The sequence below is a fragment of the Fringilla coelebs genome (assembly GCF_963513975.1).
Source record: "Fringilla coelebs genome assembly, chromosome: 7".
In the NCBI taxonomy this organism is placed as follows: Eukaryota; Metazoa; Chordata; class Aves; order Passeriformes; family Fringillidae; genus Fringilla; species Fringilla coelebs.
The window spans coordinates 13316996-13332555 of NC_140035.1; the positions used below are offsets into that span (position 1 = coordinate 13316996).

Consider the following 15560-nt stretch of genomic DNA (forward strand, 5'->3'; position numbering starts at 1 on the left):
TTAAAAAGAAAGCTCTGAAGAGCATATGATGTGTCTAAACTTATAATCTCACTCATCTCTTCCATGCTTTCCTCCATTCCATGTGGGCACGTCATGCAGTTGCTCATAAGATAATGTGGGTAAGACTTCAGCAGGAAACAGAGAGCGTGGGCTGTGTTACTGTCTGACTACAGGGTGGCTGCAAATGTCATTCCTTTTGTCTTCCTCAGGCTCTAGAGAACCACTGAGGAGTGTTGGTCTGCTGCAGAGAGAGAGCCCCAAAATCAAACATGATCATTCAGTGACCCATAGCACTGTCACAAGAACTGCAATTACATAATCTGGTTTATTTTCCCTTTATTAATCTGTTAATTCAGACCTTGTTACTATTTATTCTCACTAACCATTTTTATACTTCTGCAGAAGAGCTGATTAAGAATGAAAGACCATTTCCTGGGTGCTGTAATGAACCACCTCATGAGGTGGCATTCCAGTGGAAATGGTTGAGAGGACGCTGGTAATGAGGATGACAATGAACACAGGAGAGCTGGTTGAGCATTGTGAGGACAGGAAATTATGGTTTCATCTTACTGCCATTATCCCTACTGAGTATACCTATGACATAGGGAAAAAAATGCAAACATCTGCTGAGCAGGAGCTGCTCCTCTGGCCCAGACAGGGTTGTGTTGGAGCCTACTGTGGCTTATCCATGGTCATTATTCACTTGCAATTGAATCCACAGCATTGACGGCTTTCTGGTCCCAGTACAGAGTAAGGATGTGGCAGGACATGCATCAATGTCATGGGCTTATCTGTTAAGGCAGTGTCAGGCTTGTTTATCTGAATTTACCTGGAGGATTTAGGCTAAACAGAGAAAATGGGACAAGAAAAGGGGAATGAGGAAGAGGAAAAGGAATTGAAAGCAAGAGGGACAATTTTGAAGTGAAGGTGAGCTGGAATGCAGAAAGTAAAGGAAATTAGATAATTTTTTTGTTTCAGCAGGGTAGAGTATCCAGTTCATCTTCAGCAAAACTGCTGAGGATTCAAAGCTGCCATTTCCTGTTTTGTCATTTGTCCCTAAAAGGTATAATCTTCTTTGGATTGTTTATTTGTTGTTGCTTCTCCTTCCCAACCTGCCTGCCTTCAGCTGTTCACATAGTTTTTGTTGGCTGGAGTCCCACTTGCATCTTTCAGGAAACTTGTCACTTGGCCAGAAATTTATTGAAAAAAAAGCCAGCCTGGGCTGGCAGAGGAGAATGCAAGTACTCATAATATTTTCAGCCTTCTTAGGCCTTCATCTGGGACATTCATGAGGCACAAAATTTTAGTTTGGATGTAGATTTAATGTTCCTCAGCATCTAAAAGTGTTTGGGTTTAAAATCCTTATGCTCATCCTCAAATCTGTCTCTTAAAGGCTTGATGATGATTTTGCTTTTGCTGAGGCACTCTAAGTGTGCATGGCATTAGCTCTGTCATTGCAGCTCAGCAGTTCGGCTCATTAGGCTCCTGTAAAATGTAGAAGAAGCAAAGGTCCATGTTTATTTACCTTCTTTCTGCCCATTCTCATCTCTGAGAAGACCTAAACAACTCCAGAAGAACAGAGAGCACTGTGGTAACAGCTGCTCTAGAGGGAGAGCAGTTTCTCTGCTTAAGAGAAGCAGACAAATGCTGCTATGTGGTTTTTTCTTTGTTTTTTTTTAAAGCAATTACTTCAACCTGGGACTCTGTGAAAGCAATGCACCTTGGCAGCAAAGCTGTATAACAAGAAACAAAATGTCAGCAAAGTACTGCCTTTTCCCCCTTTTCCTAACCACACTTAACAAAATAATTTTAGAATGAGGAGCAAACTTTGTGGTCTTGCCCATTGGGTAGTTCCACTGGCATTAGCAGGACTACTTCACTTTTGGATAACTGATTTAAATAATGACAGAACCTGACCAGAAATTTTAATCAAATTCAGTGAGATTCTTAGTGATGTTGGCTGGCACAGTTGGTACACAATACAGAAAGTGACTGTCTTGGTGCAGTGTTTGACCACCTGTCATTTCCAACACAACCATGTTTGTCATCTCTGAAAATTAGGGCAGTGATATGTGGGCTATAGTTTTAGGAGAGAAAAAGGACTGTGAAACTGGTATGGTTGCATTGGGAAGGTTTAAAGTAAAGGAAGAGGAAGTATTAGATAGTCATTATGTCTCTAGTGAAAAATGGGTGTGTGTCCCCATGGGAGCAGAGTAGTGTGGTACAAAACCAGCTGGGTGGCTTGGTGGCTCACCAAGTAAATAATGGTCAAAGGAACCATGTCATTGGGGATCCTCATTTTTTCCTGGTCCATATTACTTTTTTTTTTCCCCAAGGTAACCTGATCTTGACTTAAAAGCAGGGTTGTTTGTGAGGTGCAGAGAGCCTGACATCTGGGGGGGGGGGGGTGTTGCTTCCCCATGGCAGGGGCAGAGCCGCAAGACCCTCGCTGAGGGTTGTGAGCCAAAGAGCAGCATTTTCACTGTTAAATCTCAGCATCCCCTCAGAGAATGAGCAGCACGTCATGGTTAATGCAGCACAGCCTGAGCTCAGCCTGCTTTGAGTTATCAGTTTATTTTCCCAGTGGTGGGAGTGGTTGTTTAAACCAATACGGATCCTTAGTCATTAATACCACAGACTTCTTCTCTGAACAAACAGCCTCTAAGAAGGTATTAATTATGTGCTTTCAACTAAGTGTGGAATATTTCTCCAATTTGCCCTGTTTTTATCCAGAATTACTTAAATACTTTTTATTTGATTTATCAAAACTGTATTTTTTTTTCCTGTTGAAAGGCCAAACAGGAAGAATTTGGTTTTATGTCAATTGAATGTTGAAAATTCCAATATAAAAGGCTGTAAAAATGTTATGATGAGAAAAAAATTGGTGTGGTAAACAAGATCTTGGTAAACCCTTGCAAAAATATTGAGTCAGTTTTCCTTTCTCACCGCTTTGTCAATTTATTCAAGAGGCTTTTAAAAAATAATTATCTGAGATGATAATTTGTACCCTGACTTGGCCTCTGAATTCAGTGACTTAGGTTGAAATTGCCTCATAGGTATGTGCATATATACAGACATATGTATGAACAAAATCTGCCATTTGCTTGTTTCACATGTTGTTCAATGTATCAGGTGAACAATTTGCAGGATTTAATATTATTGAGTTGGTTAGTGCAAACAGATATTTTATGGTTTTGAGTGAGATTTCAAAGAATTGGCTTTGACTGCTCTCTTCAATTCTACAACCAGCATTTTCCTAATTTTCACTACCTCTTGATATGTGAATCTTTCCTTTTAAGAGAAAACAGCATAGATGTCAATTAATTTACATTTTCATCAGTAAAATTTATAGATGTAAGATTTTACAAATTCAGTTCTGCATAACTTGGTTTGAATTTGGAGGACAAAATGAACATGAAAATTGCCAAGACAATGTTGTTAGAGTACAATATGCTTTCAGTGTTTCAAAAGACAAATGCAAATAAATTGACCTGAAGTGGTGGTGAAAAAGACCTTTAACTGACCTTTTTCAATAAGTTGAGTACCCCAAAAACCTTGACTGTCTTAGGGATAAGTGCTGTGTCAGACTTTAGGTTTATACAGCACAGGATCCAATTAGGTTTATATAACACAGGATCCACTTTATCTTGCTATGTTTCCATAATTAGACTTTTGTTTGTTGCCATAGCAAGAACAAACTGGCAAATCATACAGACAAATCTGACAAATATTTTAAATATAATACTTCTAAAAATGCATGGCTGTGTTTTAAGTCACACTATATAAACATAAAAGTCAGTGCTAAGACTTTCTGATTGTATAAAGGCAAACTGAGTCCACAAAAGTTGCTTGGAGATTGTACACACTGTGATATGCATATAATGTGTATAAATGCTGTTGGAATATGCTGCTCCTGACACTCCTTCAGCTTCTGAGTGCCTCTGCAAATAATTTTTGAAAAAATGCTGTTTAAAACAAGAGCAAACCTAAACCTTTGAAAATAACTTGTATTGCAACAAATGTCAGTGCCTCCTAATATGAAAATGAGAGAACTGTCAGTATGAAGGAGATTTAAGAAGAGAGTTTAAGCTGGTAGAAGGACACCAACTACATATTCAGCCATTCTTGTTCCTGGAAGAGGCATATAACGCAATGCAGGTGAATTTGATCTCAAGCTGCATCTCCTAAGGATCACTGGAAACCAGTTCCACGTGTCTGTTATGCTCTCCATAGTCCTCAGCCCCTGTGCTGGTGAAGAATACAGTCGGTGCCAGCCTTGCTGCTGCTGAGCTGGCAGTGAGCAGCTGAGTTAAGCACACTGCTGGAGCAGATATGGGAAATCTGCTGGAGAACTGACAGCAGAGAGGAGCCTGACCCTCCCTGCCTTGCTGGATGGGCACAAACTGAGTTCTTGCCCATGTAACTGCAGTATTGTATACGTCAGGGTTTCCAGAATCTTCCTTGGCTCTTTGGCTGCACACACCTGGCCGCTGAATAGAGAATCCACAGAAGATGATACCCCTTATTCTTTCCTTTCAGAAGATCTGTACCAGCTGTACCTTCTACTATCTGTGCCTGACAGCACAAAGGAATACTTGGTTTGATACAAATTTTGGTCTACCTGCTTAGTTCTTTTATATTATTCTTAAATTCATTATAATTATATGTTATTATCATTAAATTATTCATATTGTTACATTATGCTTACATTATATTTACTATAATACTATATTAAATTATGGTAAAAAACAGCAGTGTAAATATCAGAGCTGTTTCTAGAGGCTTCCAGACAATGACATTACTGTCATCCTGTCCACTGCAGGAAATACAACCCAAAAATTGCCCTATTTGAAGGGCAGATATAAATTAGGATATATATATAAATTGTTCCCAAAATTTATATCTTCCTAAGGCAGTTTAAGCAGTGCAGAAGGAAATCACTGGAAAGAAACTCATTACTGTTTTACCATTGGTAAATTCATTCACTTGGCACTTGATTGTTTTGCCTGGTTTGGGATATTTTTTCACACATATTCTTTCCTTTAAAACCATTGCATGGAGTTCAAGGACAACATTAAAATTTTTTTCTTAGAGTGGATTTTTTTTCCACTAATAATAGAAAAAAATGCATTGAAAAGAATACTTTTAATTGTGCAGTAGGCTTTTGACAATGTTTTTTACTAAATGATGTGTTGCTAGGAGCAGTGTAAGCACATAATGAAGAATTAGTAGCACTTCTTATTAATGGACTTTTTAGCTTAGAAATATTAAAGTAGAGCTCTACTGACTTATGTTATCATAAGGTGATGGGGTCATTTTAAATCCTTGCTTAATGTCATTGATTTGGTCTGTGGCTTCACCAGAGAAGGGAAATTAATTCATTTTGAGGTGTTGGAGAATTGATTATGCTTTGAAAAAATTGCCGTACCATGATTGTAGAAGTGAAGATTGTGCGACAAATCTACAGACTTAGAAGAAAATTTTAATCAACACAAGCTGGCCAAACTCAATCTCAGTGCAAGACATCCTCCAGCTCTGCCAAGGCATTATGGTGTAAACTTTCTGGAAAGAACTCAGATTGATTGGCATTGTTTGTGAAGTATTGCTTTACTTCAACATTACAGGTATATGACATACAATATAAGTTTCAGAATTCCTAAACTTGCAGGTGTTGATGAAGTAGTGGAAATTTGGAAGAGCTTTGCTGGAAAGCTCTGATTTCTCATGTGTTAAAAACTAAGCACGTGGAAAACAGTTTTGAAGAATCAGGGCATAATTTTACTTAATACTACAATTGATTTCTAGGGGACTAGTTAGTGAAAAAAATCAACTCGTCTTGGGTAAAGGTGGCAGAACTCTGCCTAATAAATAGAATTTTGAAAAATACGCTGTTTTTTCATAGCCTGTTCCCTTGACAGTCTGAGATTGTTTCTTACAATGTTGACTGCTCTATTTTTTAGCACTGTATTTAATTTAGTTGTAAATGACTCAAACTGTGGCGCTTCTACCACTTCCCTAATCTATAGCATAAATCTGAATATGCATGTGTTTGCTTGGTATTGCTCAATCAAACAAATAACAACAGATCTGAAAAAGATGTCAGGAAATTACTTATTCTTAATACACACGAAGGATTGCTTATTTCGCTGTTATGTTTAAGTATATAATGGCTTCCACCAAAGGAAACTGACACAGATTGTGTTTGATTAATGAACACCATTATTTGCTGTTGGCCTGAAGAATTTATCTTTATCTAAATTTTTTTTTTTCCAGAATGGGCACTTTTAAAATTAGATTAAGCACTTCTGTATATCTATTTCTACTCCTAGACAAATCACCCTTTTATTCAATTAACATTACTATTCCAAGCTTTACTGAGTGATTTCCCAATAATATAGTATGGAACTGTTTCACTGGCTGCAACAATCAACTTCTGCAAGAAAATCAACTGAATAGAAAAGAAAGAAAATATAAATGTGTTGACAATAATGAGAGGCCTAAAATGAATGTGTACATTTTTGTAAGATGAATCCTTAGATCTACTTGGATTGTGTTTTTCTAATGAGTACCTCTGGGTATTGGTCAAATTCGTCATGTCTTAATTGTTGGTATCATGAGAATGTAGTTGCTCTTCCTATTTTTATTTTCCTTTTTTTATGAATTTACAGTTCAGCAGTCTAAGCTTAGAAGAAAAATAAATATGAATTAATTTTGCCAAGTGATTCTAAAACTCATTTTAATTAGTCTCCTGCATTCTACAGTTAACCTTGATTGCATTTCATAATTTAGATTTTCTTGCCTTGTATAATGAGAAATACTCCCTACTAGTAATGTTAGAAAAACAGAAGAATAAATTGATGCATCTTTCTTCATTAGCCATACAGTTTATTTTTCCAAGCTCCCTTGATCAAAAAATCTTGATATGTCAGTTTTGTTAAATTTTGCCATCTACCTGTATGTATAACTGATTACATTTCTTGATTTAAGGATTAAGGAGTCAATGAAAAAGTTAGCTGAGCTGGAAGACAAAGTCAGTCTTAGAAAATTTTCATCTGTGAATTTCATTACATCAGATTCTGCTTACTCTATCTGACTATTAATACTTAATGCTTGATGCATAATGGATTCTGAAATGTGAACAAAAAAACTGTCTCGGTTTATATAAATACATAAATCTTAAAGCTCCTGTAGGTAGAAAATAGCTTCACAGAGATAAATTGATTCCCAAGTAGGGAAATATTTTTTCCCACTTATGTCCTACCTTTTTTTAATATCTTATCTAACTTTACATTTGCAAATTCCACCCATGGACAGCACATTAAAATTCCTAATCTTGCTCCCTGAGGAACCAATAGAAATTTTAGTCTTAGTTTTCAGAGGAACTGTACTAAATTCATAGCAATATATCAGTCAGTGTGTTATTTTTGTAGATTTTTGTTCCTTATATCTGACTCCTAAGGTAAGAAATCCTGATCAAGGGCTAGAGGCTCCTTGACACTACAAGAGGTCCTTCTCCAATACTGTATGGTGCAGTGCAATCTGTGCAGTGTGAGTTGTGGCAGGAGAATTGTTTTCAGTCTCCTTCAGTGATCAGATCTACCCCCTGGCATCACACAAAAACCACTGGACACAGCTGGTGCAGACACTGGTGTTGGCTTCACCATTCCAATGTCTTGGCAGCTGAAAGATGCCAAGGTTCTCGTGAGTAACTGGCACATGAGCCCTAATGGGATTACAGCAGAACTGTTGCTTTCTCAACATGAATTCCATAAAATGGAACTTGGGGCAAAGTTTGTGGTTTGTTACTTTGCATTTTGCACCTTTTCTTTGAGTATTGTCTAACATGTCCACCTCCATTCTCTTTTGCATTCTCGGGAGATCCAGTTTGCTTATCAAGTTCTCTTTCTCTCTCTTTTTCTCTTTTCTCTTTCCCCCCCTCTTTTTTCCCTTCCATCCAGATGGAATGCCATTTGCTTGGTGGGTTGGCCGTGCCAATGAAAAGCACCTTTACTGGGGAGGATCTCTGCCGGGCATTCAGCAGTGTGCCTGTGGATTGGAAGAAAGTTGTCTGGATATGAGATATTTTTGCAACTGTGACGCAGATAGAGAAGAATGGTAATAATTTTAATGTGTATAGCAGTGTCTGTGTGAAGAGTTAGGGATAGGAGGTAGGGCAAGAAGGTTTAAATCTGTCCTGCTTCACAGTTCAGGAAGCTTGAGTGCAATCTGACAAGAATGAAAATGAAACTAGAATTTGGACTTCTGATTTCACCTTAAATTCCTGTTTTGAACAAAGACATCCGGCTGATGTCTTTGTTCAAAATAGCAATCTGGTCTTGAAAAAAGCCTTTTTTGTTGAATGCCAAATCAGTTAATTTCATTTGCTTAAATTTTGGTTCAGCTGGAGCGTTGCATGAATAAAGGCTCTATGAGCTTGTTTCATAGGTGTACATCAGAACAGAAAATTGAGGCCTAGACAGCAAAATTCAGATAGAGCTAAACAAGAAATATCTGCTACTAAACAAACTCATATTTTTCTTATGAAACAGTATAATGTGCCTTAACCTTCTTTTACATTGGATCTCAAGCTTTTTAAGGTCAATGGGAAGAGTTGTTTGGCTTCTGTAGGTTTTGGTTCAGTCTCCATAGGAAGTTTTATAGTCATAGCATGAAAATTGAGAGCTTTCCTTGGGTTCTGACCTTTGTTGTGCTCTGATGCTGCTTGAATCTGAGAAAGCCACCTCACAATCTTCTGTCATTCTCTGCACTTTCAGAGACACTCCAGCCACCAAGAGCTAGTTGGTGAACTTTCCAAATGTGTTTGAGGGGACTGAAATGCCAGATGAGTGTTATTGGAAGTACAGTTTGAAACACTGAACATACATGTGAAAATTCTGCTTGCTCAGTCTCCCTTCTAGACCACTCACTGATAGGATCTGCTGTCCTTTATCTGAAAAAAAGATATTTTCACCTTGAGTAGTTCAGAAATTATGAATTATGGAAGTAGACAAGAAATGTCTTGCTGTCATAGGCTGCTGTGTTTGAAACACTGTCTGAATTAGCCCTGTGAAACCTTCACTTAAAATTAGTAGAAATGAATGGTAAGGGGTCTTAAAACATTTAAAAAAACCCCAGAAATTACTTCTCACTGTAGGTGTTGGGCTTTTTTAGTTGCTCAAATTCTAGACAGTGTGATTATTTGCTTGGACCCTTTGAATCCCTGGGGTCATTATTCACTTTCAAAAATTATGGCTGTAAGGAAATTTCTTCAGGAAGATATTTATGTAAATACTGGCTTATGAATGTAATTGGTATTGAATAGCATGGGCTGTGCATGTTAATCTTTTCTTTAATGTTTGGCTATCAGATGTGCTTTTGACGAGGTTTGCATATGAGCATCATGAGCATCTGTTTTTGCTGGTGCTTGGCTCTTTTCATAATCCACGTTCCATTTTTCACTGCTCAAGCAGAGCAGGGTGTTATGCTGGCAGACACTGGGGTTGCAGTCTTAGGCTGCAGGGCACTGCACCACTAGGTTGTACATACCAATGCAAGGTGAAAGCTAAATGCAGTTTTATAATATTTCAGCTGAGTCTCCCCAGGAAATGAGACCTAAACAAGTTATACTGTGAGTGTTTATCTCCATTTCCCCCCACACACCCCCCCCAACGATTTTGAACAAGCAGACATGTTTCAAACATCTTGGACAGATAAGGAGAAGTCTCAAAAGTATTACAAATTACACATTCTATGAAAATTTATGCCAGGCTGAGGGTAAAAAGCCAATTAATGCCCACAAGAAGGAAGTTAAGGAAGCGTACACTTTTATTAGATTTTGGAAAACCCTCATGGGAGAAAGATGTTGGAAATCATGCATCGTTAGCTTGGCAGCTTAGAGAGCTACTTGTTTCCCCTAATTTCATGATAATAACAGAATATGCTTACAAGTTACCTCCACTAAACTGCCTACTGTTTGTTGGTTTGGGGATTCAGTTGCTTAGGTTTTTAATCCATGAGAAAATTTTGCTTTGGTAGTATTCTAAGCTGAAGGTTGGCTTTATAAAAGCTAAAAAAACCCTGACCTTTATGAAGGGTTTCTAAACATAAGAAATTTCATGCCTCTTGAAGATTGCTTTTGTGTTTCCCTGCTAGAACACTGACCCCCTGATATATAACGAGCATTCGAATCTGAAACCTGCTGAGATCTGAACTGTGACTTTAACCTGCTATACATTATAGTGGAAGGAACAAGACAGCAGTAGATGCATTTATTTGCCTCAGCATGAAATAAAATGGGTGCTGCAGAGTGGAAAACCAGAAAATCATTTTTGCTCCTTTTAGATAAATCGTGCAGCTCCAAGGTAGGAACTCTCCAGAATAGCTGAAGCATCGTCCTGAAGAGGAGACAGTCCTAGGATTTTGCTTTGATTTGTTTTCCCTAGACTAAATCTCGAGTGCAGAAGAAGCTACTAATTTCTCAGAGCAGCAAAAGAAATTATAAACAATGGAAAGCAGACCTGACAAAGTCCTGTGCCAGGTACAGCAATATGGCAGCACACAATACGCACTTCCAGGCATGCTGACTTCTAAATGATATCTGAGCAGACACCTGAGCCAGCTGCTATTTTTGGGCTCTGACTTGACATCAATTTAGCCTCCCTGGCCAGATGAATAGGAATCTATAATTAAGCATTCTAGATTGGGAAAGCTTTTATATGTTTCATCTTTGTTTTTATTAAACCATTGTACTGATAAGTATCTTTCTCCATATGGCTCATCATGCTTCCAAACTCCACAGTAGGATGACAGTGAAATTTGTCACTTCAGAATAATGGAGCATCTTCATGGTGTTTTCTGAAGAATGGGAGATCTCTGATGAGGAAGGAGAGGCACCTGCAACTTCACCCTTTTTGTTGACCCAAGCAAGGGATCTGAAGACATGCCTTGGCTGCATGCTGCCAAAAAAAAGAAAGATTTGACTGCTGAAAGCATTTGCCCGTGGGTGGAAACATTCATAAAAATCCAGTGGCTTCAAGCTGAAGCTAAGCCTAGTTCGGAAAATGTTCTTTCTGTCTTTCTTTCTCTGTCTTACTCTGTCTTTCTCTTCCCCCACATTGACAATAGTTAAATGTTGGGACAAGCTCTGTATAGATGAGACATATTAGTGATTGTTTTTCAGAATATACACCCTGTTTCAAATGAAAATGCATTTTTGACTGGGGAAATGTGTTAAACTGACCTAAAGAATAAAGCATTACTGAAATACTGACAGGATAGTGTTATCATGAGATCTTTTGGATCTTCAAATACTTCTCCTAGGTTGTGTTTCATCTCAAGCAAAATTCTCTTGCCTTAACAGTTAAGGTCTTACTGCTCACCAAACCTTGCTTTTAAGTGGGAGAAAACACTTTCATGCTGAGGCAAAGCACATGACTGTCCTGAAGTCCTTTTGCTACTTTGGTCCCTCTGTCTGGAATCCGTTTTCCACTTCAAATGCAGACCCTTGACTGAAGCCAGTCATCAAACCAAACCTGGCTGACTGTGTTCACCTGGAAACCCTGTGAATTTGGAGAACCCTGCAGCTTTTTATTTTGTACAGAGAGAGAGAGGCATCTCTGGAACTCATTTTGTACAAGAAGCTCAGCCATCTCAGCAAAGCGTGATGAATGGTGTTGCTTCAAACAATTAGCTGATTGGCCATCTTTTATTTCTATTCTACAGTCTTAATATTCAAACTGGGGGGTTATCCTCCTCTTTTATCTTCCAGAACAGTCTTCTTGACTGGGGAACTAAATCTTTGAGTCTTGCCATTTCCAAAGTAACTTGCATTCACCTCTGTATTGTGGCTTTGGGGCACTAGAAGAATAAGAAAAACCACAGGACATGATAAGAAGGGGAACAAAACAGAGGTTGGATACTACAATTGTCAGACCCACGTTGTCTCCCAGAGGTATAATGAGTACACTGAGCTTTGTTTGAGGAGGAACAAAGCCAAATGGAAGCGAATGAAGCCCTGCTTGGATGAGCTATATTCGTGCTGAGCTATGCCAGAGCCAGAGTGATAAAACTGGAAGGGCAGAGAAACCCTGACAAACCCAAATTTGACAGGTTTTGTTTGCTCAGCCACTGTCCCACACTGAATCCATTCCCTGAGAAGCAGCGCAGGCAACTCCAGAGAGCCTGTGAGCTCATAAATAACCCCTGCCAGAGGTGACCTGGCCTGTACAGAGTTGTCTTGGATATCTGCCTCATGACTACATTTGTCAACAACTGGGAAGAGCTGCCTGCAGAGAGCTGAGTGTAGCAGGTCCCTGAGGTGTCGAGAATCAGTTCATTACACTAATTACCAAACTCTGTATCTCTAATTCAGCCAAATACAGGCAGTGCATCCTGCCTTCAGCTGTTTGGTATGTCCCCTTGTGCTGGTGTTTTTTAGTTTATAGTGAATGTAGATTATTTTGCCCAGTAAAGCATTTTGGATATGGCTCATGGGTAAGATAGCAATTAAAAGGTATTCCTTTGGATTATTAATGATATGTCCTGCACAGGCCTCTAAACTTTTCCTGATGGAAGCCTCTGTCATGGGCCCATTCCTTAGGAGTTTCCTTGCCATCTGCTGATGATTGTATTCTTTTCCCCAAATGTATGGTATTCCTGAAAATCTGTACTGAATATCTGAACTACTGTGACTCAGATCCCACCAGAGTTTCCATTAATGTGCAAGAGAAAAACATACCAATAGGGGATCATATGAGAATAAATTATATTTAATGGCACCACTGTTCTACCATCTGCTACAAAAAATATGGAAATGGCTACCTAGAGATTAGCAATTTATGATGGCTCACACTGTTAGAACACCATTGAGCGAGGGTTTGTTGAGCACACTTTTAGTAGTAGCCAGGAAGAAGAAAAATAGTTTCATAATGTTACCATCCAAATAGTTATTTGTCATTTACATGTGAGTCTGCCTTTACTACATCTTGAGGAACCCAGCTGCTGCACTATCACCTTTAGTAGCAAATTATTTTCATCTTTTTTAAATTGGGCCATACATAGAGCATTTGTTTGATGTGACTTGCCTCATAGCTTATTGAGGAAGACCTTTGGGTAGATGTAGGCATTAATCTTCAGACATGGATAAACAAATGACATCCAACTGTATTTAATACCCATAAACAACAATTTTTCAGTGATTTAATTTAGAGGGAATTATTGGATTTGTTTGGTTTGGGTTTTTGCTTGTGGAAAGAACAAATTGACACTATCCTTTATGCAAAGAGCTCAGAAAAACATCTGTTTGTTGAGTGTTGTTTCCACCCTCAAAACATTCAGATTTTCATCTGGTTTTGTGCCAAAACAAGTGCCAAGTCCAGTAAGCGGGAGGTCGACTTCTGAAGTTATTAATTTACTCATACCATTTTCTGTGAGCAGAGGAAAGTGATAAAACCAGCCTTGATTTTTGTGAAATCAGGACTTAACTTACAAGGGGTGTGCTTAGTGGAAGTAGCTACAGAGTGCAATGTGAAATACACTAAGGAGAAAAAAAAATAGTGGCTAACCTGAGAAGCAGCTGTGGAAAAGTAAATATAATCTGGTTTCAAGTGTGTGAAGTGCTGAATTAAAATACATATAAGTAAAAAGGAGCTCTGGGAACAAATACAAAAATAATTAACGTAACAAGGTTTTACTTTTGTTTAAAAGGCAAAATCATGTATTTGCACATCAGAGTGCAGATGCTGTTTATCAGAAAATAGAAATTTTATTTGAAAAGTGTAGTACATGAAAAATGATCCCCAAGCCCCCTTCAGGCAAAATTTCAAATGTTTTGTCCAAACCCTGGTATATTTGTATTTTGTAGTGCCACAGCAGTGCCTCCAGAAAGTTATTGTACACGAAGCTCCTTCGCTCCTCTCTCAGGAATAATACGTTGTGTTTGAGAGGCTGCCATGGTGTAGCACATAGAGAAGAGGAATTGTGGTGCTTTGTGAGAAATGGACTCTGAAATAAGTTCAATTTAAGGAATACCAGGAATTTGAAACACTCTCAGTGTCTTCCACTCTCTTTTCTGCTTTTCTTAGCTGAAATCACTTAGGTGTTGGTCTTTCACCAAAAACTTGATTTCCTACTATGAAATAATAATAATTAATGGCAACAATAGGTATGTTGTTCCTCACACTGACATGTTCTCTGAAGGACAGAATATTTTTCTGATAGGTTTTATTTAAGTGTCTGCTTGTGTGAAAATACATATCATTATATGAGGGTTTTTTCCATGTGTGAGAGAACAATATGCATAAAATGTGCTTTTTGAGTTTGAAGAGAAGCTTGATTGAGTTTTCAAGGCATTAACAAAGAAGTGAGGATTTTTATTAATTCTAGAATATATTTCTCTCTCACACTTGAGCTATGCTACTAAAGTTCACTGTGACACTGGCATATAAGTAGTAAAAATTCAGTCGTAAAATTTGATATAAAAGAACTTCATGCAGTACAGCAGAATATCTAATAAGCAATGCAGTTTTCAGAGATGTGGAATAGATATCTTTAAAATGTCACCATTTCATGGTTTTTTGTAGATATTTTGAGTGTTAGCTGTAGAAAGATACTGATTTTTATTTTAATGCTGATCATAGCTAGTAAAAAGATTGTACCATTTTTTAAATTTAAATAAATTTCCAGGAAACCTCCCCAAATATTTTTTGAAAATTTTGAAAAATTTTATTTTAAAAAAGAAAGCATCACCTTAGTTACTCATGTGTATGTTGAATATTTCATGTCCCATTACTATGCATCTTTCTGCCTTTTTTTCATTCATTTTGCCTACTTTTCTTCCTCCATCATCTTATTTAATTATCTTCCTTAGAAATACTCAAATAATTTCACTTTTGTCACAGTAGTTTCATAATCTGCTAAAAGTATTTACGCTAAATTTCAAATATTGATGCAATAAGCTATGAGTATGATACTGAAGAGATTTAGACACCATGTACCTTTGTTTCATACATGATAGTTTTCCTTCTGAGTCTGTACTGAAGGCCTCCCTCTGCCTTGTGCCTGGGAATTTCATCTTGCTGCACTTTGTCTGTAATTATTTGCATGTCAGACACCCACTGGAGCAAGAAGAAAATGTTAGCGTCAGAGAGGGTACTTCTCCTTTTCCCCTTGGCATTATGAGACAATTAACTATGCTGCATGCAATTATAAGCAATGAAAAATAAATGCAATGTGTGCAGCCTTTATGAAAAAGATCAAAATGCTCCTATTTTTGTCTAACATTAATCAGAGTAGAGCACTTAGCCAAGCAAACATTTGAGGTTGTGTGTCAGAGCACAGCTGCAGTGTTTGTCCTGATTATTATTTCTTTGCTAGAAGTCTGTGTCTGTTCCTGTATCTGGAACTACACTGAGAAGTTGACATTACAAGGAGGATATGGGCAGGTCTGGGATCCTGCCTGGGATGTCAGACTCTGGCAGTGTCATCACTCAAATAGTGATACCTGTTTCCTGAGGCATCGTGTCACACCTGCCTGGAGGAGCAGTGGGTATAAATTTGGGGTT

General features: G+C 38.0%; 1 protein-coding gene across 1 annotated transcript in view; it reads left to right on the forward strand.

Moving 5' to 3' along the window:
* Window positions 1-15560, forward strand: part of CNTNAP5 (contactin associated protein family member 5) — a gene marked incomplete at its 5' end in the record, with an annotated part of 260854 nt that overhangs the window by 202319 nt on the left and 42975 nt on the right. Inside the window, one exon of the mRNA XM_084209565.1 lies at window positions 7959-8115. Within this exon, the coding sequence (XP_084065691.1) occupies window positions 7959-8115 (157 nt within the window). The remainder of the gene's footprint in view (window positions 1-7958; window positions 8116-15560) is intronic.